Source organism: Gopherus evgoodei, chromosome 8 (genome assembly GCF_007399415.2).
Source record: "Gopherus evgoodei ecotype Sinaloan lineage chromosome 8, rGopEvg1_v1.p, whole genome shotgun sequence".
NCBI classification, from domain to species: domain Eukaryota; kingdom Metazoa; phylum Chordata; order Testudines; family Testudinidae; genus Gopherus; species Gopherus evgoodei.
The window spans coordinates 70,213,309-70,237,261 of NC_044329.1; the positions used below are offsets into that span (position 1 = coordinate 70,213,309).

Genomic DNA, 23,953 nt, shown 5'->3' on the forward strand with positions numbered 1-23,953 from the left:
GAGGCTAAACTAGGGAAACAACAAGTTAATAATTACTAAGGGCACGTCTCAAGGAGCAGACTGAGGAGATACTGAGCCATTTGTGATTATCTTTGAAAAATTATGGAAGACTAGAGATTTCAGAAGACTGGAAAAGGGCAAATATAGTGCCAGTCTATAAAAAGAGAATTACAGACCAGTTAGCTTAACTTCTGTACCTGGAAAGATAATATAGAGCAAATAGTTAAGCAATCAATTTGCAAACACTTAGAGAATAAGGTGATAAGTAACAGTCAGCATTTTCCCCCTCGCCACAAGCCTTTGTGGCGAGGGGGAAAATGGTAGACATAGTATACCTTGACCATTCCCAGACAGTAGTTCAGTCATGCTGGAAGGCATGATGAGTGGGATCCTGTAGGGATCTGTTTTGGGTCTGATTCTGTTCAATATCTTCATCAATGATTTAGATAACGGTACAGAGAATACACTTTTACAGTTTGCAGACGATACTAAGCTGGGAGGGGTTATAAGCACTTTGGAAGATAGGATTAAAATTCAATAAGGACAAATGCAAAGTAGTCCACTTAGGAACAAGCAATTGCACATATACAAAATGGGAAATGACTAACCTGGAAGGAGTACTATGAAAAGGAATTTGGGGGGTCATAGTGGACCACAAGCCTCATATGAATCAACAGTGTAACATCGCAAAAAAAAACAAACCAAAAAAAACCACAACCCAAACATCATTCTGGGATGTATTAGGAGGAGTATTGTAAGCAAGATACAAAAAGTAATAATTCTGCTCTACTCAGGTCTCAACTGGAGTAGTGTGTCCAGTTCTGGGTGACATTTCAGGAAAGATGTGGACAAATTGGATCAAGTGCAGAGAAGAGCAACGAAAATGATTAAAGATCTAGAAAACATGACCTATGAGGGAAGATTGAAAAATGTGTGTTTGTTTAGTCTGCAAAAGAGAAGACAGAGGAGACATGAAAACAGTTTTCAAGCACATAAAAGGTTGTTACAAGGAGAAGGGAGAAGAATTGTTCTCCTTAACCTATGGGGCTAGGACAAGGAGCAATGGGCTTAAATTGCAGCAAAAGAGGTTTAGGTTGGACATTAGGAAAAACTTCTTGTCAGAGTGGTTAAGCTCTGGAATAAATTGCTTAGAGAGGTTGTGGAATCTCCATCATTGGACATTTTTAAGAGCAGGTTAGACAAACACCTGTCAGGAATGGTCACGATAATACTTAGTCCTGCCCGGAGTGCAAGGGACTGGACTACGTAACCTCTCAGGGTCCCTTCCAGTCCTATGATTCTATGTCCCATAAGATACTGAGCTGGTCACAATTCATGCAAAATTTTATACACCCTACTTTGGCTTTGAGTGAGCCACTAGCGTTTTGTGATTTATATGCAAGTGAGGTTTGTTTTTTTAGTGTAACTGCAGCATCACTATTTTTTCTATTAGTTAAAACTAATCACTGACACTAGAGAAAAAGTGCTAAAGCTGAGCAATTTTTTTAAAAAGGGTAAATGTTTAGTTTACATGTAATGCAACAACTCTAAAACATGAGAAACTACAGTAAATTATTTTTGGACTATAGCATAGTAATAATCAGATTTTTTTTGTCAAGCATCTCTGTACAGCCAGTTAATTGGCAATCCTTATTAGCCACGGTTTGGATTAGCTTTTTGTAAGAGCAAAATGCTAGATTTAGGTTATTAAAACCACTTGCTTTTGTTCTGTGCAGCTGTAGGGATGGGGGACAGAAGATTTAAACAAACTAGAGGACAGATTCATATTAGCATTTTAAAACACAGGCGCCAGAACTAGCAGTGCTGCCACACCCCCGGCTTTAAGTGATTTCCATCATATATGGGGGTTTACAGTTTGGTTCAATGGCTCTCAGCACCCCCACTATACAGGTTGTTCCAACACTCATTTTAAAACACCAAATTTTATCATTATTTAAGCCAGGGAGTAGGAAATTTTTATTCAAATTGATCTTAAATCATGTTTTGCATTTGTACTTCTATTAGTTTTTCTGAAGAAAGGTTTACTACCACTGAAATTAGTTGCAAATCAACATTATACAGATTATACATTTTAGATTATATTTGGAGACTGCACTATATTCATAAACATTTATTCAGATTCTTAACTTTCACATTGTTAGAAAATGGTGAATGATTTACTAGGTTTATTTTACTCTAGATTTCATGTCAAGCTATAATTCGAGGGAAACTCCTCAATTAAAAATTGGTATTAGTTAAATAAAAACTACCTTTCTGCTGGATACATGAGAGAAGAAAAAGCGTATCCAAACATGTTTTGTTTTAAAAAGAACAAAAAAAACCCACAGCTTTAAATGCAAAGGCAGCATTAACTGTAGCTAGTGAACTGACAGACTATTTCTGGTTATTGTGAGGCAGGTTTTCAAAGTTATTTACGTTCTGAATGGATGCAGATAGGCATTGGACATGCTTGGGCACTTTTAAAAATCCCACAAGGTGCCTAAGTCCTATTTAAACCAATGGGAATTACTTTGAAAATCTGACCCCATGTCCTTAAATCTTGAGAAGTTGGATCTTATCCTCTCCAACTTCGTTTTCATTCATAGACTGGAAAAGGAAAAACAAGCATTTCTACTTTTTCAACTTGGAATGAATTAAACCAAATAAAGACAAAATATTCCTTCTGCAGCTGCTAGCTAAACTGAAACCAAAAATAAAAGCTTTTCTGCACAACAGAAATTGAAAGTACTGACGTTTGGAAATATGTAACTATCGGTATTTCCTCCACTATAAAAACTGAAAATATTTAATTCAGTTCAGTGATGACATGTGTAATAATGGTTGGGTTGACCTTTAAAATAGAATGCATTCCCCCCCCCCCGCCCCAATTCTCTCTATATAAAAAGCAGTATCCTTTCATGCATCAAAATCTGAGGGCTCAGTGATTCTGTATATTTTTATTTAAATGGTTAATAATTACAATAAGTTCACACTTTAAAAATCCAATTTAAATCAGATCTTAAATACTTTTCCTTTTTAAAAATAAATCTGTTTAAAATTTAATTTTGAAATTGACAACCTATATTTAGTCATTGATTTTTCTCCAGCCTAAGAACCACATATTTTTATTTAAAAAAAACAACAAAAAGAACCACACACTGAAGTATGTCACTGCTAACATGACATGAATAAACAAGAGGGGGTCTTTGCAATGCAGTGGCAATAAAAAGGTAGAACAAGTGAGATTTTTTTCCCCAAACTTTGCTCAGAAATCTCTGAAGTGGCACCAGGAAATCTTCATTAGATTAGTTCACAAGCAACTCAATTTACACAATAGTGGGGAAATTTTTTAATAAATCAAAAGCTGCTCATTTGTTTTTGTGAAGAACAACATGGGAAAAGTCCTAAAGAGTAGTTACTGCACTGAAACATTTCATACAAGATGGACAAGCATGTTCTCCAGAGTTTTACTGAAAATAAAACCATTTTTGTTAGTACTTAAAATATTAGAATATCAGAGTTGGAAGGCACCTCAGGAGGTCATCCAGTCCAACCTTCTGCTCAAAGCAGGACCAATCCCCAGACAGATTTTGACCCCAGTTCCCTAAATGGCCCCCTCAGGACTGAACGCACAACCCTGGGTCTAGCAGGGCAATGCAACTTCCATGATTAATTTCCCTCCCCTCATAATCTACCATCAGAAAGCACCAACACAGAGTCATATTTTGCCCTAGGATTTTTCACAAGACAGTAGGTTTCCTTTTTTAATATAAATTGTTTTAATTGAATTTTACATATTGCAATAGACATTGCACTTATGTGAAATAATCTTACCATATGCTTATATTTACAGCTTTTGCCTCTGAAACTTCTCCAAGTCTAGGTACTTTCATGTCAGTTTCAGAAAACCTCTCCAGTTTCCAGCATAGAAAGCTTTCATAATTACTGAAAGAGCCATTAGTATATATACAAAACATGATGATTTCTAAATTCTAGCATGATTTGTTGCAGGTGGTAAAGATGTCAGTTTCAGAAAGCACTTTTACTGCTAAATGCTGTCCGTACCCCATACAACATAAAAACAAGGTGTTAGACACTTCTTCCCTCTTCTTCCTGCCTTTAACTCCAAAAAGAAAATCAGCAAATTTAAATTATAAAAAAGATACTCCATTAGTTGAGGGTGTGTACTTTCCCAAATACATCACTGGAAAAGTTAATTCCATAAAAATATTTACATACTATTTATATGACGTGATCTCTTAATACATTTTTAGTTAATCACTACTGAAATAGTACTGCTTGAACATTACAGTTTCTCTTCCACAATGCAAACTGTATCCTTGGGTTTATTAAGCATCTTTACATCATCCAGCAGTCTTCTGGGTGTCAAAATATGAGTAGAACCTGGTAACACAGAATACACTTTAGATGGATGCAGCTAACTATGTAGGATTTGCTGACATCAGGATGACTCGCTACCAAATCAAATTTGCATGTTAAGTATTTTTATTGTACCTTTCATACGTTAGATACAGTAGTTTAAAATGCTTTAATGATTTTTGATGCTGGACATGCAGTGATTATGGAAGCAAATGCTCCTCCCACCCCCAAAGTAGGGGGTGGCTTTGACTGTGTTAGCAGGAGAACAAAACCTTGGGGGCCCTTCAAGGATTCCACTCCCTCTCCCCCTGCCCCCACATGGGTTTGAGAGGTGGAGAATCAATGTCCAATAGGCTAAGGGTTACGCTGTGTTCTTTTGTACAGCTTATTTGCTTTCGCATACCCATAAACCCTTCCCCCTGTCCACAGCTGCCATAATCTGAGCACCAGGAAGAAAAGATCCTCTTCTCCCTCCCCCACTTTTGGGATTAGAGGACCACCATGGTTTGGGGCTGTGCGGTACGCACCATGGTAGTCATCTTTTAAAGGCTAGGAAGGAGTGGCCTGGGCAATGAGAAGTGGGTTTTTTGCCTTCCTTCCAGTAGCCCAGTGACTCAACAGGTTATTGTTCAACAGGGTTCTGATAGCCTGAGTTGGAAGCAAAATTAGGAGATATCTTCTAAAGAAGGTAACAAATGGGGCGGGTCTTCTACTGTCTGGTACAGTAAGAAAGCCTTTTCCCCACTTCCTTAACCCTCATGTTAGGTGATGGAGTCCCAGAAGCTGTACTAGGATCAGATTAACAGAGAATGTGTGCATGTGGGGGAAGGGAGGGGGGGCGGCGCAGCGGAGGCACACTGATGGCAACCCTTCACCAAGGAGAAGAGATTCATCCAGTGCAGGTCATCTGTCCTCTGCAGTTGCTGCTGGATGGTTTTCTTATGTGTTACTTAAAGTTGCAGCCTAGTTAAACCATATTCCTGGTGTCCTGTCTTCCTTCTTGTGGTGTCTGGGACAATAGCAGCCACCATTATGCCCTCTCTGGACATCAGAATTTTTTTTTTTTTAAACTGACATTGTACTCCTCTGACACATACTGTAAGATTTTTAACTGCTATCTAGACAGAGCAACAGCAGCTGGTAGAATGGCTATCTCCAATAATTCCTGCAGCATCTACACTGTTAAGATCAATTCTTGGCACATGTCGTGAAACAACCAGGACCCACTACAATTCTTAGGGTGAGGTGGGCTTCATCAGAAGTAAATGATTGACCCCTGGCTAGAGCTAGAAGAATGCTGCCAAAAGTTCTGGGCCAAACTGTAGCCATTTCAGTTATTACTGCAGAAAAGTTTTTTATGTCAGTAATATTTTTGCACTGCTTTGGTGTGTGTTTTCCAATTTCAGATGGTAACAGTAACTGCAACAAGTTCAGTAATGGGCTAGGTGCAAGTGAATGCAAAGATGAAACAAAACAGTTGTCAGCAGATTCACTGTAATGCATACCTTAGCGATCAGCTGCATGACTCCTGTGAGTCATACATCTGATTCAGTAATTTAGAAATTAGGGTACTACATTTCAGCGGCAACACTGAGGTCTGAATTGTCTCATATTGGTTATCAATTCTTCTGTAGGGATTTTCAGGGTAATAGTGGGAACGTGTCTTTTTAGAACAAGAAATTAAGTCAATAGCCATTCAGATCTAGGGATACTGGATGTAGTTTCAGAAGAGCATAATGGCCATATGATGCTTTTTCTAGACTGACCTAGGGGACACAGAAAAATATGCTGGTTTTTCAAAAATGCACATAAAAACTAAACATCATTAGGCTCAAATGAAGCACCTCATCTCATCTACTACTTCCTCTTCCCTAGACAGGCTTACCAATAATAACTTCACAAGATTTGTAGGCTTGAGAAACTTCATAAGCACTGCGCATCTCAGAGTATGTGATGCCTCCAATTACAAAAACTATCAGCTTTGATCCACTCTTTCGATCATCCAGGTAACTAGTCTTGGACTTCTGGCGAGCACTGTAAAATAGTTCATAAAAAAACCTTAGCACAAGAACACAGTGATATATTGCATCTAGTTTCATCACCCACATAGTGTAATGTACTAGTAAAAATGACAGAAAGTTTCCATGTTTGCAGTGTTGCTGTAGCCTTCAAAAGATGAGACTGTGAGCTTAAATTCATAACTTTGCTGGAGACTAAAAATCATGGTCTTATGCCATAAGTCCAGGATCTTTATTATTACAACAATCTATTTACCCACTAACCCTGTTTTTGGCCCTATGACAAGGGGAAGTCACGATTATGTAAAAAATTGACAAAAAAGTGTATTACACCATAGATACAAATCTAAAACCTACAGTTATCACAAAAGGGAAAAGTAAATACAAGTGAGGAAATTTGAGATACACCTGGGCTATACATCTACATTTGTATGAGAAAAGCTGGAAAATTCTGAATGAGAATGATCCAGTTAAACCTTTCCCAAAAAAGGGTTCATCTCCTTTATGTCAGACAAACATCACTGTCCTTCTCAATACCTAACTGTAAATAACACCATGATGAATATTGGCCAATACTGAAAAAGACTGTTGGACATTGTGATACAGCTACTGGAGGACTTTTAGGTCACACAGTCTGTGTTTGCACTGCATTGAGCTCAGTAGGTCAGCAAACTACTAATGCCCCAAAAGACACCCAACTTCAAATCTGTCACTAGCCAGAAAATTGTGACTCTACCTATCAGAGACCTGCCTACAATGATCAATATTTGTGACATCCAACATTAATTATTGCAACTCATATCTGAATCCACACATTGAAAAAAAGCTTTAACTGGTACTATGCAAAGATTCACTGAATATATAAACACACCACACTCCACTATACTCTCCATGCTAGCTGTCCACTCTGATATTCGAAGACTTCCACAGGACTGGACTTAGCTACCAGTGATCACCTCTCTCTTTAGGGCCACTGATTTCCACAAGAGTTAAATTCCACTAGGATAATTAAATTGTTCAGTAAGGGGAGGCTTGTGAGTACAGGGGACAGAACTTTCACAAAACTCAGACCTAACCTACAGACTTCACTCTTTTGAGAAAAAAAAATGGGAACTGTCACTTTCAGAACTAAATGCAAAACATTTCTTCAGCCTAATATAGAGACACACAAGACAGTCATACACAAACCACCACTTATAAACTACTCAAGCTAACTCTTCTAAAGGTGACTTAATTCTGGTAAGAAAGATGTTATTTTTATTTTAAATATGTGGGAGGCACTCAAACTACAATTATGAGCTATATAAGTAACTAGCTTGAGGGTCATACAGCAAAGCTCCAGGGATCATTTCAGATTAACTGAAATACTTTTTAGTAGATTTCTTTTTATACTAAATAGTTACTTCAGCCCCTACTGTGCATCATTTCTCAAAATGAAAGTTATACAATGCATGTAAGAAAATACAGTGAGAATAGTAAATTATTATCCTGAATGTAAATTGTAACAATTTACCTTACTGCCCCTGAACCATTCCAGGCTGCAGGACACTGGGAACAGTAAGGCCATTCTTTTGAATCTAGTTTGTTTTCTATAGCATCCTGGAGGGGGAAAAAATATATTCATTTTAACCAAGTTATGTTAACTTGAAACACTATACATTACAAAACCCCATAAATTACAACTCCTGACAAGACTGGCTGGTTTAGAACTTCAATCCAGAAGCAGTAACAAGTTAAAACAGATTTCACAAGAACCGGTGCTCCTACTGTGAAAAAGACTAAGCACCACACCACATCTATATTTAATTACTGTAATGCTGAATGTCATTTGTGACTTAGACTCCATGTGTGAGGAAGAAAAACAGAAGGAAGTAATTTCTAACTAATTTTTAACACAACGTTGATTTAATTGTTCAGATTTCATCTTTGATTTTTTTATGTGTAACTGCATTAACCTACTTAATTTCTCCACAAAGAAATTATGTGGGTATGTCCAAGTTGGGAAGTCCAAGTTTCTAAAGACAAACTACACTACTGACTTTGCATGGATTTCCCAGGTGACTTAATGGCATCCATTACGTGAATTTAACATTTAAACTATAGTCTAAAGATCCACTACACACACAAAAAAAGGAGTTTAATTTAAAGAGCCCAATATCAAACTATCAGCCACTGGAGAGGAAATTCAAATGTCCCCCTCTACCTTATTTTGCTTCAGCTAGCTTTAAACTATTTTCCAGTTATACTTAAAATTAAAGTTTACCTTATAAATTTAATTTTCTATTTTAATATACTACCTGGAAATTTAGTGGTTACGTGCACATGTCTAAAGAACTTTCCTCTTAGGAAAATTTTATGGAATATAAAATGTAATTAACTCAAAAAACTTTTATAATGCTATTTCAAAAGATCTTGGATAAACTGTTAGCTTATAAAGTACTTATGAATATTTCTATATTGCATCTAGGAAACAACTATGTTCTTAGAATTTACCTCCATAACATCTTTGATAACAGGTGTCCATCTGGAAAGCTGAAATGTTTCTTCTGAAGAGCGGTCCTTCCTTGATTGTCTGCGTTGCTGAGAAGCAGACTAAACAAACATTTTTAAAAAATTGAGAGGCTATAATTTTATTATACTATTTCTTTTAAATCATTCCCAGCAAAACAAAGTGCCAAAGAAATATTGCACCATGTGCGTCAAACTATGTAGAGTACATTTCCGCTGCAATTCAAAATTAAGTACTGGAAACCTTTGTTTCTGAAGTAAAGAGCTAGATATATTGATGTTTACCCAAAAAAGTGATTATTTGAATGCTGAAGTGTATATTGTACAATTGCTAAGCTAATGGCTCCCCACATATAATTCTTGCCCCGTTGCTGGAGCTTAAGGTTTACAGCAGTGGTTCCCAAACTTTTTACCTCGCACGTGTCCGCCCTCCTCCCCCGTACTAGATTTTATTATAAGGCACCTATACACTTTGCTAGAACAGTGAAACAGGAATAAAGAGTGTTTTCCAGGAAGTCTGATTAAGTTATAAAATAAAAAATTGATTTTTTTTGTTACTATGAGGACTGCCTATCTCACTTAAATGATCAGATTCTTAAATTAAGTGTATGAAAACTCTAGAGTTCAGACATTACGTTACACTATACTCAAAGCCTGCATAACTTTGCACGCTGTTTATTTTATAACTTGTCATCAAAATAAAATTACTTGGAAAATCATCAAGTGTAAAAACCAGCATACTGTATTAAAAGTTAGATATGTCGCAAATTTTAGCAGTGGGAATTTCTCAAGAATTCCTAGCAAAATAACTAGCTTCTGTAACTTCTGGATTCTCCCAAGAAAAATGTGGAATGCCATATTAAGAGTTGCAGAAAAAGCCTCAGAGCTAAATGGAAAAAATGAAGTATTTCTTACCGTAGGAGTGAGAGAGAGCTTGGAGCACTCGACCTGGTGCAAGACCTGAGGCCTAAAGCACAGACTATGAGCCAAAGTCAGGCCATGTATTAAAGTAGATGCTTACAACTACACTCTCTGATACACGACCTTGGCAAAGGTACTGCTAGTGTTGCTAAAACACAGGCACTCCAAAGCAGCAAGGAGTGGGGTGGGGTGGAGGTGGGTGTCTGTTCAACATTATCTGGTGTTAGGTCACGATGTACCTGGCCTAAGAGGGTTTGACAGAAGTGATGAATAGGGATGTTTGGCCTGAGACATCTAGAGCAAGGTACAAGGGGAGGTAACAGGCAGATGTCATGAAACATGTAAGGTGGTACATAAGTTGTTTGTCTCAGGTCTATAAATGTCGGGTAACCTTGCCTTAACCCAGAGGTGGGCAAATTATGGCGTGCGGGCCAGATCCAGCTCATCAGGGCTTTCAATCCGGCCCGCAGGATTGCCAGCCCCATGGCATAGTGGGGCTAAGGCAGGCTCCCTGTCTGCCCTGGCCCCACATCGCTCCTGGAAGCCACCCACACCATGTCCCTGCGGCCCTCGGGGGGGGAGGGAGGAGAAGCGGGGCAGAGGGCTCTGTGTACTGCCCTCGCCTGGAGGCACCATCCCTCTGCAGCTCCCACTGACCAAGAATGGGGAATCATGGCCAATGGAGCTTCAGGGGTGATACCCATAGGCAAGGGCAGTATGCAGCACAGCCACCTGCTCTACTTGACCCCACCCCCCCCAGGAGCCTCTTCCGGACATGCTGACCACTTCCAGGAACTTAGCCCGGATGATCCGAATGAAAGGCAGGGCTACACGTGTGGGGGCATCAGCCAATAAAATGTCTACCACTGGATCCTCAACTACCACCACCTCCTCCACCTGGAGGTTCATGTTCTGTGCCACCCTACGAAGCAATTCCTGGTGTGCACGAAGATCTATAGGTGGTGGGCCAGAGGACGATGTGCCTGCCATGGCCTCATCAGGCAAGGATGAGGAGGACACCCCCGGGACTAGCAGGTCCTGGAGAAGGTCTGGTTGCCCTAGGTCCACCACGCTAGTGGCCTGGGCCTGATCTGATGGCAGGGCAGTCACTTCCGAGGCTACCGGGGGAGGGCGGCTCACAGTGGCCTCAGGCATTCGAGGCTCCGAATGGGCAGATCGAGAAGTGCCTGAGGGGACACTGTGGGCTTGGTAGTAAGCCCAAGGAGTCCAGAAGGACCATTGTGGAGGTCCCTGGTCAGGATCCTGTCCTCCATCTTGCCCCTGGCTAGCACCATCCGCGTCCTGGCCCTGGCCCTGGCAGCCACTCCCCGCTTGGGACGATGTTGAATTCGGTTGTGAAGGCCAAGGCGGGGCCGAACGCACATGCTGCGTTGCACTGTCCTGCTCTATCACTCTGCGCCTGGGAGCTGAGACCGGTGCTAGGATCTTGGGTGGTACTGGGATCGGGACCGGTTATAACGCTATCGGGAGGCCAATTTAGATCTCGATGAGGACCTATGGCCCGGGCGGTGCCAGGATCGGCTGCGAGATGATCGGTGCCGGGAGCTTGATCAGTACCAATCATACCAGGAGGGAGATCTACGTGAGGCGGAGTGGCGCCGCGAGTACGACTAGTGCCAGGACTGCGAGCGGCGCCGAGTCTGGGACCATCAGGATCAAGACTGCGACCGGGACTGAGATCAGTGCTGAGCTGTCTTCCTCGCAGAGTAAGGTCGCGTGAAGGCGGGTTTCCCTATGGATGAAACAGTCTGCACTGGCGGTGCTGGAGGGTGAGACGGTCCAGGCTCAGTCAGCGCAATCAGGTCGTGACTGGTGAAGAAGGCCTCTGGAGTGGACGGCAGGCCGAGCTCAGCCATGGTGTGCACCGGACTCAATGGCCCTTGCGGCACTGGAATCGACGGTGCCGGACTTGGAGCCTTCACGGGGCAGTCCGGCCCAGACTGTTGCTCCAATGGGAGCACAGGCAGCGCCTGCAAATGCACAGAAGCAGCAGGTGGTGTGTGCTGCTTCTTGGGCCGCAGAGACAGCGAGCGATGTCGCATCTGTACCGGTGCTGGGTCGTTCTAGTGCCGGAGGCGTGCTTCAGACCGACAGCACCTGGTCTGCGCGTGCGGTGCTGAGGGCACCGGGCTAAGTGCTGCTTCCATTAGAAGCTGTTTTAAATGAAAGTCCCGCTCCTTTTTTGTCAAAGGCTTGAAAGCCTTGCAAATGCGACAATTATCTGATAGGATTCCACCAACCACTTCAAGCAGGAGGAGTCGTGGGGGTCTCCCATAGGCATTGTTTTGAGACAGGCTGAGCAAGGCTTGAAACCCGGAGACCTGGGTATGGGCCCTGGTACTGGGGAGGAGGGAAGGGGATAAACCCTGTTTCCTCCAAGTACTATCTACACTATGTACTGTGACAGACTCAGGCCAGAAGGATATAAGAGGGTAGTGGAAGGCAGATAGATCAGCCTCAGAATGAGCAGGTCCCTGTTCCCTGGATAGCCAAACAATGGCTACTCCAGGCCAATCCAGACACCTGAGGCCAACTTAACCAGTTAAGGTCATTAGGCTAATGCCGGCACCTGACCTCAATTAACTGACAAAGGGTCAGTTAAGGCTGTGAGGCTAATGGAGACAGCTGGAACCAATTAAGGTCCCACTTACACGGCTTTAAAAAAAAAAAACCAAAACACTCTCCTTGCCAGCTCTCTCTCTCTCTGAGCCCAGGTGAAAGGAGCTGGAGGAGAGGAAGCATTACTGAGCTCTGAGGCAAGGGTGAAACTTGGAAAAGGGGAGCACTGGGAAGTGGCCCAGGGAATCAAAGCAGCATCAGTGGAGCAGGGAAGCTGCTAACAGCTGCTATCATTAGGGTCCCTGGGCTGGAACCAGGAGTAGAGAGTGGGCCCAGGTTCCCCCCTTCCTCCCCGCATAATCTACAGAGGTCTCTGAGAAGGGAAAACAGACTTTGGTCTAGACAGGAGACCAAATAGTGCCTATGGAGCTCTAAGGAGCAACAGAGACTGAGTATTCCACCTTCCCACCTCCCATACTGGCCTGTGATGAAAATAGCTCTATAAGCTGTAACCTTTGCCATCATACTGGAAAGGGAGGTCATATTGAGGGCCTTAGCGAGCTTCTGAGGCCACTGAATCCGCCAGGAAGCGCAGGACCCACTAATACAGACTTGGAGCTTTGTCACAGTATGAAATTTACTATTAATTACATTATAACTGTTAAAACTATTAACAACTACACTAAACAACTATCTACAGTATAACGAGTAAAGTGCTAGGGAAGTGGAGATCAGTTTCAAATGACCGTCACAGGCGGTAAGAAGGAACTGAGGGGGCGCTGGGTCAGCAGGGGCATATATCCAGCACCATAAGGGCACCACTCCAGGGGGCGCCTCAGCCGACCCACCAAGTGTTGCTAAGGTAAAAATCTTCCGACGATCGTGCACGCACACCTAATTCAAATCGATATGAGCAAGCACTCGAAGAAGAAATTCCTGCTGCAGACTGAGCCATTCTTTGCCACTGGGCACTCGTGTTAGTGTACCCATAGCTTCTATGAGATGCTAGTACTGTGCTTGAACATATTAAATCTGGTCAAGTGCCTCTGTCACCGAACCATGCCTGTGGCCTTTCTTTATGAGTAACACTGAGGCCAATAATCAGAGCTCCAAGAACAGAAGCACTGAGCAGCTGGAACAGCTAAGTGGCCCCCAGATAGCGTTACCACAGCAACAACATTCCAGTCTTCAGCATTTAACACTTACCGAGACCACAACAGGTACACCAAGGTATTTCCAATTTTTTATCATGTCACTATCACTTTCTATTTGTACATTCTGGATCAGTTTGTCCAAGTTCTCTTGTGTAGTTCCTTTTGCCACAAAGAAAAAAATGAGTAAGGTAGATTTTGAACTAACAAGTCCATCTGATACTTTAGGATAAAAATTAGCTCTTGGTCCCAGACATGATAGGAGTTTTGATCATTTAAAAACTAGGATATATTTATTTCTTTAATATTTCATAATAAATCCATCCTTTTAAATTTACCATAAGCTGCCTCAGATACTGAAATAAATACTTGAAAATTCAAATGTTACTTCATGTTAATCTTTGAGAATACATTCAAATCTCTACAGGAGCCTCTATTTCCTTTACTCCAACAGCAATCAGTACATTTCTGGGTCCAGTACAGCAGATCTTGATGGTCCAAGGTCCCACTTGGAAAAATAATTCACTTTTGGGGAAACGGAGGTGGAAGGAAAGGCAAGTCAAACCTCATTTGAAGCTTAATCAGATTATCAGTTATCTAAATTTGTGCTACTCAGTGCTTATGATTGAGAGCTCAGGAATACATTCTTCCTCTCCAGTCTTTGTCATCACTCTTCCAAACACTCCAACTCCCAGGATGCAGCTAACAGCAAATCCCACCCCAAATCCTAACACTGACCTGGGTAAGAAAGGGACAATTTAAGAAAATATCCCACATCCTAAGTACTGAGATGCTGCTCAGATAATCTATTGTAAAACATAAATGTGCTTGCTTGTTGTGCTGTATCACTTCTAGCCCTGTATGAGCAACCCCTTCAAGAGGCATCTGGGGGAAAGAGGCTACATGTTATGGCTGCATTTCCTTTTAACTCTGCCATGGCCTAGTACGACTGGTCCATATCCAGTACTGGTCTCTGCACTAAAACCTAGTATTGAAATCTATAACATATTGAAAAAAGAAAGCAACTTATCATACCATTTGTGCTGAAGATATAAAGGAGGATAGCTCTTATTTTATCATAAGAGTCATGGTTTTTGTTGAGGAGAACTGGAAGAAGGACTCTCATTGAGTCTTTCACTTTTTGGCCCTCTGCATCAGTTCCAAGAGCTAAATCCTAAAAAAGCAAACCAAGTGGTCTTAGTGACCAATCATTAAAACAAATAGCATCAAATTTGTGTTTCTGTATTTAGTTCCAGCAAAATGCAAGTTACCAATAACTTTACAAACATCACTACCACCATGGTGGTAGTGATGGAAGAGTTTCACTAATGACTGTATTCACACTGAACTTAAACCAAACGTCCTGTGTCTACACAATTGAAACAGCTATGCTAAACTGTTATAGTTGTGTATTTCAACTGTGGTACCAGAGCTTGTATTTTTTTAAACCCTGTAGCAAAACAAACAATTTTGACAGTCCATGCTGGTCAGTCAAATCCTGTTAGAAAAAACAGCTCTGCCAAAGATTTTCTGCTGTAATTAAACAGTTGTCAGTAAGGGCCCTGTCTGTACAGATGAAACTAACAGCCTGAATATGAACATTTTCAAAACTTTTACATTGTAACTACTGTAAAAGTTTGGTCAGATTTTGTTTAATGTTGTATTACCATGTTCCAGACCAAAGACCACTATAATAAAAGTTGCTTCTTACACCATTATTATTTTTTTTTACTACTGTAAGAGTCTTTATGTTCATAATATTAAAGAATAAGCTTAAACAACAACATTTTAAATATGATTTTGTACTTCATACTTCAGGTTAACAGTATTAGCTTGTTTGTTTATGGTAGTGCCCAGAGTATACAAACTCCTTTCTATACATTCAGAAAGGGAGAGTACTGGCTCTGAGGAGCTCACAATCCAAGGTGAGACATAACTGGACAACAAATTAGGGAAAGGGAGAAACAAGTTGGGATTTTTTTTTTTTAAATAAAAAGATCAACTAGATTACCCATAGGCAAAGATAGGTCTTTTAACAGAGACTTAAATATTGACAGGATAGGAACCTTGGGGATGAAGTCTTACAGTAAGATTACTCAGAGTAGACAATTAAAAAAACCAACCATGAAAAAGGCAAATACAAGCTACAAAATTAGTGCTATGAAAATGACTATTTCTGCATAGACTGCAAACATTAGATTTTATTTACCACTAACAACTTTCACATACCTGTTCAGTTTTGCACAGCTTTTCTATACTGGATTTAAACTTACTCATGCAATCTTCTGCTATGTTAAGATGGACTACTTGCTGTAAGAGAACAAACATCGTAACTTACTTTTCACATAGTTCAGTCATAGCAGGAGTACAATTTAGTTCATTTTTACTAGTTACACAGTCATCTTTTGACTATCTGAGCTTAATTTTGTAACCATCTCATGCTTATGTGTTTTACTTAGAACAAGTGATGGCTTTTTCAGTAAGGATCAAATTCCAGGTTTTCAAAGGCAGAAACTTTTCCATGTGTGTGTTTTTGTTTGTTTTGTTAAGACTATAACTATGACAGCTGCAGGTTAAGGAAAGTAGTAATCAGTATGATTGGTAGCTATAGCCAAATACAGTTTAGATGACCCGTTTTGGCACTAAAACACCAAGCAGAAATTGCTGTGTTGTGACAAGGTGGAGATCAGTCCCAAGGACATTGAAATTTAGGAAGCCTAGTGTTCACATATCTCCGTAACAGCCATCAGTCTGATTAAAGTGCAAGCAGGAAGAGACCTTCTAAATTAAATTTTGATAATCAAATTGTAGTTACAAAATCTACAATGAAGTTATTGGAATCGAGGCCCCCTCCCCTTTTACTCATTTCTCAAAAAAGTCTCAAAACAGCCTATAATAAGTGAAGAACCTTGTGGCTTAAAATAGGGAATTGTTGATTTATGACCTTCACTTAGGATATGGGAATTAGCTTATGTTTCTATATTTTGCTAGCTTCTGGTGACTGACTCCCCTACTTGACTAATCCCTTACATTCTTCCAGAAAAGCACAAATGTGACCCATTACAAGCTGATGCCACTCCATTATGCTTTTGTATAAGGCCGCTTTATGATTATGAATTTTGAAATATGCCTTTACCAAAACCAATCTTTCCCAACAGTTTGATTATTTCAATGCTGTGAGATCATGACAGGATTAAATTCATCTGGATTATCTCAAATTCTAGCCCATGTGTCTTCGCACAAATAACTAAGATACAGAATAGGATTTTCTAAATATTAAATTTAATAAAATGTATCAAATGTAAGTTTTGACCCTGAGATGTTGCTGTTTTTTGACAAAGCATTACCATAAATAAAAAATGAAGAGGACACTTTAAAACCACAACCAAGGAGTCTCTTTTAGGTGTTTGATTACATAATTCAAATTGAGAATTTCAAGTTTAGCATCTGCTAGTCTATCTGCGACGTCACAACTCTATTCCATTGGGGGGCGGGGGGAGAGAAGAAGAGTGCACCAGGAGAGTGCCATTCACAAAGAAAGATGGTTTATTAGACTTCCAGGTACTATTATTAATCTATAGGAGACCTCTTTCCCTCAACCATCTTAAAAGTGATAAATTCATGATGTGCAACTGGCTGGAACCTGATCTCACTCAGGAGTCCAGAACATCTTAAGGGGAAATGTGTGCAACAGCAGTGCATCTTTTTAAGTCTGTTTTTCATTTCTATAATGCATGAAGATTCTGCAGTGGGTTTACAATTAGCTACATCTGTTAACTTATGGTTACAGGTCAAGTGAGAACATGATCATGCTTCAGTAGTTTCCTTTAGATGTTTCATTTCTGTTTAATTGATGCATCTTACACTACTTAACTTTAGAATCTTTACAAAGAAAAATAAAATACCATTGTGTAAAGTTAAGTTTGACAATATACTAACTGTGTGTTGATCCTATTAATTTGAAACATTTCTTCCATTCATCATTGCTACATAAAGAGAAAGTAAAAGCAATACTGCAAAGCATTAGCTGTTCAGACAGGTATCTGCAATCATAATCCAAGTACATTAGTTTACTTAAAGAGTATGAATGCATCCAACAGAATGCTTAAACATTTCATATTGACAAAAAAAGCCATCACACTTGGAAGTGGACTTACTCCTCAAAAAATGTATTCATTGAGAACAAAAATATGAAGCACCTAACATAAAACCATGCATGACAAAAGCTCAATATAAAAAAAACCGATTTTTTCTACTCTAAGGTTCTTGAACTAAAACGACAAAAATATAGCCTTTAAAACCAGATACACTAATTGGTGAGAAGAGTTGACAAGCAAAGCATAGGATGCTGCTTACCTTGGTAATCTGTTTACGGAAGTGGGGCATCTTTTTCATTAGCTGGGCCAGATTACTTAGTGATAACTGTGAAAACAGGACAGTTTAAAATGAACTGATGTTTCTCATTCAACAAATACAATTTTATTTATTTCCCTTACTGCTGGAGGCTGGGATTTTCCAACTCCACAACTGAGAAACTCGTATCAATTTCTCAGGCAGGTTAAGAACCAAATAACCAAACACAGAACTTTAAACTGACCTTGTTGAAAAATACACCGGACAGGCAATTAACATTAGAAACAAATATTTAACAATAAGTCAGTAATAAGTAACTCTTACTTTTCCTTCTGTTGCTTTTCTCTTTGATGAAACTTCTTTCAAAAGTTTTGGAATTTCCCTGTCAGATTAAGAGAAAGTAAAGGAATGCTTTACAATCTGAAACAAGTAATTTATTATTTATAAATTAAATTAAGTTAACAGTATGATAAAGTAGTAAATGCAAGAGATTTATGATAATTGGAAACCATAACTGGTTTTTAGTGAAAAATTAGGGTTTTGGTTTTTTTTTTTTAAAAGTAAGATGTGTGTTTCCATACATTTCTAGGGAGAAGACTAAAGCTAAATATTCTCAGCAGGAATACCATCAAGTTAAGGTAAACATTTTGGTATTCCATCCTGCAAAAATACTCATTTTGGATGGGAATGAAATCTCTTTTCTCCATTCACGGCAAAGCTAAGTGCTTCTTGAATTCTAAATTTCCTCAAAAATTTAGAAGATTGTGAAGTCGTCATCATCATCATCTTTGAAAGATATACAAACAATTTTAATTTCTAAAGGATTTCAATATATATTGGTATATGATTTACATACATTTTGTTATCAGTTTTTGGACACTAGAATTTAATGTGTACAGCACTGAGAGGTCTGTAAATACTGACTATTCTCTCTTAATAGCTAGCCAAAGCAGGTAATTTTTTCCCCTTACAAATCTTTCTATAATTATTCAATGTCTTTATACCTTTGTCAATTCTATTACTGTAGTATTTTCTAATTAAATAATATCCCTGAAATGTATAAAGTATCGTAAACATCAAGAACATATTCACATACTCTAACACATCTGCAATATGCTTGTGCCGAATTTTCACCCATAGCTCATCCTCTTCCTCCAGAATTGCCTCCCTTTCCTTTCCACTGGATCCATCTGTTTTATATCTACAGACAGGAAATCAGGTTGTGAAATTAGATATTTCCAATGTATGCTTTACATAAAAGCAACTGAACAAGTTAAATAACTATTTTTAACATTGGCAGGTAATGCAAAAATATTATTTCTTTTTTTAAAAAGAAATGTGGTTCTGAAACAATATGTACTATTTTAAACATTTTTATGCATAATGTTCAGGAAAAGTTAAGGCTGATCCGAAGTCCTTAATAAATAAGCAAAATTACATGAGTTTTAGAATAATTTTCTTATGCAGTAATCTCAGTTAAAGCTGGAAATCCATCCTGGTTTATCCTTTGAATATTCTGTAAGTTGTTGGTTTAAAAACAAGCAAACAGATTTACATGCACTTTAATTTCCTCTAGGTTTTTTATTTTCGCCTTCTGAATTGAAGTTGTATGCAAAGTCAAACACATTGGAGATGACAAAATATAGATAGCATTAGACGTCTATACACATCTTGAGGTGCAGAAGGACTTGTGTCTACAAACTCCATGTACAGCTACAGAATAGACTTTTGTGGACTAATTACGCCACAAATCTACAGCGAACATGCTTAGCATCACAGACTTCAATTACTAAGCAGTTTTCTGTGAACAGAAGGAATATGATCCATATTAGATATTACAACAATACTTTCATTTATATTTGGATATAGTTGCAGAAACACTCAAATAGTGGTTAAACCAAAAGGCAGCAGAAAGAAGAGAAAAATGCAAACAATTAAAAAAAAAATCAAATAGTGACTCAACCTACTGGATAAAAATCTATATCAATAAGTTTCAGACTCATAAGTATATAAATATAAATAAATTTCACATTATTTCTGAAACTCTTGTAAATTTCCATTTGATATATAGTTCTTTAGCAATTTCTCAGATATCTGAAATGCATCCCACAGAGGTTGCCTGATAGCATGGCAGAAGTATGACAACTTGTTTGTGGACAAACAAATTTGGAAGCAGATTCAAGATTTAGGAGACTTATAGCTTATAAGGTGGAACTAAATTAGATCCAAGTTGCAGAGCTCATACCTGGATCTCAACTTCAATAAATATAAAAAAAAAAATCAGCTCTACTAGTCACCAATTAAGATTTCAGATTAGGGTAGTAAATATAGCTACATCAGCTAGATGTCTTAATTTTTCTGATCATAGGATAAGCCAAAAATTGTTGCTGCTATGGACATTTCCCCCTCCTGCGATAGTTATCCATACCTCTGTGACACCTCCCCCCACCAAATCAGTCTTACTACTAGGGCTGTATCTTTGAAGGCCCACTCAGAAGCTTCAAGACAATGTAACCAATCAAAAATCTCTGGCAAAGAGGACAGAAGAAAAAAGGTTTTAAATAAACTGTAGCCATATTTATACAGCATAAAGTACTAAAATAGCAAATAATTCCCTTTGTAGTTCACCTTTAATAACTGTACAAATAAAGCAGATACCAAAGACAGTTCCTAAACTCAAGTCAGAATGAAGTATTTAGATGCAAAGAGTTATACTTGCTTGTATGTATCATTTTCAATTGGTAGCAGATCATATGCCATTGCTTGGAAGGTAAGTTCATGGAGTACAGTGGACACAGGGTCAAAGCCACGATCAATTATTAACAGCTGGGAGTGGGTTTTACCCTAAAAACATCAGGACAGAAAAAAAACTTGAGACATACTGCAGAAAGCTACAAATCTATTTGAAGCTACCAAATCACATTCTAAACCTTCTTGGAAAATCCTATTGAGTGCCAAGACGGTTTATTCTCTGATCAAAAGCAAGGTTTTTTTGTAATTCAAAACCTGTTACAGTTAAGTTGTCATACCAAACTGGCCCAGCTACGACTCAGCCATGAAGCAGAGGAAACTCTCTGTTTAAAGACAATATGCATTCATACAGGATGTTTATGTATTGTGTTTTCAGGCACACTACAATCCTTGCACTTTTCACCTCAACAGCAAAAATCCCTGTTGAACTGGACAAAACAGGAAACAAGCATGTCTTAGGCTTGACACACAAAAACGTGGATATTGTCTGAATCCTAGACCAAGAAAACTTACAGTTTTAAATGTGATAACCAGCTGATATGGTTGTGGATTCAAAACTAAGTTCTTTAGGAGTCACTAGAAGATAAGTATCACAAAACTTCAGCACTTTGATCAAGTCAGAAGGTCAACAAGACACAGGACCCAAACTGACTGAGCATTCAGAATAGCACCAGAAGTTCCAGAATGCATGAGTGGTTCCCAACCCTTTTATCAGAGGCTCTTCCTTCCCCCAATAGATCTTTTTCTTTTTTGATTTTCTCTTATCTTCTTGTTTGCTCCTGTTTGTGCTCTCAGTCTCTTGGTGGTTGTGCCCATCTCATTTCACCAAACACTAGAAAAGTACTTAATGCTTGGGCTGGGAGGAGGACTCAGGGGACTCAGTTGCATTTATTCTTGTGGCTGAGCTGAATGCCATGGAATCAGACGCTTGTGTCAGTGGACTACTGCCTAAGCATGCAACCACCTGTACACATGACCTATGACAAACTATTAGGGGCTACTATGGAAGAAATGAAGGATGGTAGGCATATTTCTAAGAGCCTTGTTCTCCCACAGCAATAGGATTTCCACGAATCCTGAAGTGGGAAAACTGTACCCTGAAATAATCCATTGCTTTGCCCAATGCCCTAAAAAGTAGGATGGAGTCAAAATCATGCATTTTCCCTCTGATTTGCACCATCCATTTAGTAGTCTGGCAATCTTCCTCCAGATGGGATGTCTCTGTGTGTTATTACATGAACAGAGCATCAATTTTGTTTTCTTTGGATAAGAAACTTACTGCAGAAGTTATCTTCCACTCTTCCAACCTGTTTTTAAAATTACACAAAAAGCAACTGAAGGGACAATCTGTTTTCCATATTTAGTAACCAAATCTTAGAAAAAACAAAAAAAACCCACAGCATTCTGTCTATCATCCTTTAACAATTTCCTTTGTTTACAAAAATAAAGCAAACATGGGATGTAGCTTTTACTCTACCTTTATTTGACTTTTCTCGTCAATTTTATAGTAGTTTTCAAGCTTATTTTCAACTAGCTCTGCAAGTTTGCTGGCATTATCCAACGGCTTGCTGCAGGGAAAAAAAAGAAAAATGTCTCAAATATTGTTTACTAAATTTCTGTTATAAGACCTTTTAGTATCAGTGTTCTATTATGCACCTACTTATCTTCAAAACACATGTAGTTTCAGAACTCCTACTTAATTTTAAAACATTTCAAACATTTTTGTCATAACACAAATTTACAGTACTTTCCCTCAACTATGACATAAAACAGCTTAAGAGCTTACTCCTAAAAAAACCCAACACATTTAAGCATGCAGGGCTTTGGAGCAGAGCATGGAGCTGCTCCGGAGCAGTGGAGCTGCAGGTTTTTGCCTGGAGCTGGAGCAGAGCCAGAGCCAGAGCACAGCTACAAAGCCCTGTAAACATGTGGAAATTTTCATTCTTATTTTCCTATCAAGCCCACATCTCTGTATGATCAAGCCCTAAATTGTTATCTTGTATTCAAAACAAAGTGTACACAGGTGTTTTTTAAAGAAATATAAGCAAGACCAAAATGGATAGAAAATATAATGGATAACAAGTCTTACCTACATGTACAATAGTCAATAAGAAGAGTGAAATAATAATAATGGGATGGTTATTCAATTCTGGTTGCAGAAATATTTAAGTGAAAAATTTCAGTTTCTCTCCATAATTCTTGTTGCAAAGCTAATCACAAATAACATGTTACACCATATAATATTCATATTTATAGTAATTTTTAGTTTAGATGCTATAAACAGCCTTTAGTTTTATCGTTTAACGGTCAAAATCCTTTAAGCATTTAACTGTAAAAGAATGCTGCTTGTTGAAAATTTGTGTAATCACACAAATGTCTATCTCACACAAAAACACAACCAGGAAACTTTTTCTACTTTTAAATGTATTATTTAAACACAAAACTTGTTTAGTACTTTGTTCTTAGTATATTATAAGAAATGATAACTTTTGAGACTGTACGCTGAAGTGGCAGAGAAATTTAATAATCTGCATTTCTATTATGCCTTTGATCAGAAAATATCAAAGAAAAGATGCTTGAGAAGTTTTAAACGCATTTAGGCCCCGATTCAAAAGAGTATCCTCACTCAAAATACTTAAACACATGTTTAACTTTAAGCATGTGTTCAAACATAAAAGTCAGACCTCCTGGCTACAGAAAGTAAAGTAACTACTAAAGAGAAGGTAGGTGAGGTAATATCTTTTATTGAACCAACTTCTGCTTTCAAGCTTACACAGAGCTCTTCTTCAGGTCTAAGCAGCTAACAGGCAAGCAGACAGTTTTTGCTTAACTATTTTACCAGAAAATGAAATACTATTTAAATAAATGGCACCATTCTAGCTGGTCTGGGCTTGTACTGTAATTATCTCTGAGCAGAACAACTAATATTAAAACCAACCAAAATAGATTTAAAATTACTAGTGAGATGGACATCCATAAAAAGCTCAAATTCAATGCTACAGCTCAGAATATCTACTCACTACACCACACTGGGCACAATGAAAAGAATGAAAACTAAAGGGACAACGTGAATTAATTTTTTTAATTGAGTTTCTGTATAGTACACTTTAAAAGTGCTTTATTTTAAAACTTTCAAATTTTAAATTTTATAAGATTTTTTTTCTGCTTATTTTTTTAAATCATCTTTCCAGCTAAAGAGACTGGGCAGCTTGAAACAGAGAGAGGCAGGCCTGAGCACATTTATTTCCCACCCCAACAGCAGTTGTCTAAATCCTTCCCCATGACTCGCAA

The 23,953-nt window shown here is 38.7% G+C and overlaps 1 protein-coding gene across 2 annotated transcripts in view; it reads right to left on the reverse strand.

Annotated features, from left to right (window-relative positions):
• Nucleotides 1-3,546: 3,546 nt before the first annotated feature.
• The window catches only part of STXBP3 (syntaxin binding protein 3), a 55,053-nt gene continuing 34,646 nt past the window's right edge, over nucleotides 3,547-23,953 (reverse strand). For both annotated transcript variants that reach the window (XM_030574151.1, XM_030574152.1), the window contains exons 8-19: nucleotides 22,140-22,230; nucleotides 20,631-20,755; nucleotides 19,008-19,112; nucleotides 18,236-18,293; nucleotides 17,915-17,980; nucleotides 15,788-15,868; nucleotides 14,594-14,732; nucleotides 13,614-13,720; nucleotides 8,892-8,990; nucleotides 7,912-7,997; nucleotides 6,266-6,414; nucleotides 3,547-4,404 (exon numbers count right to left, since the gene is read on the reverse strand). In XM_030574151.1, coding sequence (XP_030430011.1) covers nucleotides 4,307-4,404; nucleotides 6,266-6,414; nucleotides 7,912-7,997; nucleotides 8,892-8,990; nucleotides 13,614-13,720; nucleotides 14,594-14,732; nucleotides 15,788-15,868; nucleotides 17,915-17,980; nucleotides 18,236-18,293; nucleotides 19,008-19,112; nucleotides 20,631-20,755; nucleotides 22,140-22,230 — 1,204 coding nt within the window. In that variant the 3' untranslated portion in view covers nucleotides 3,547-4,306. The remainder of the gene's footprint in view (nucleotides 4,405-6,265; nucleotides 6,415-7,911; nucleotides 7,998-8,891; nucleotides 8,991-13,613; nucleotides 13,721-14,593; nucleotides 14,733-15,787; nucleotides 15,869-17,914; nucleotides 17,981-18,235; nucleotides 18,294-19,007; nucleotides 19,113-20,630; nucleotides 20,756-22,139; nucleotides 22,231-23,953) is intronic.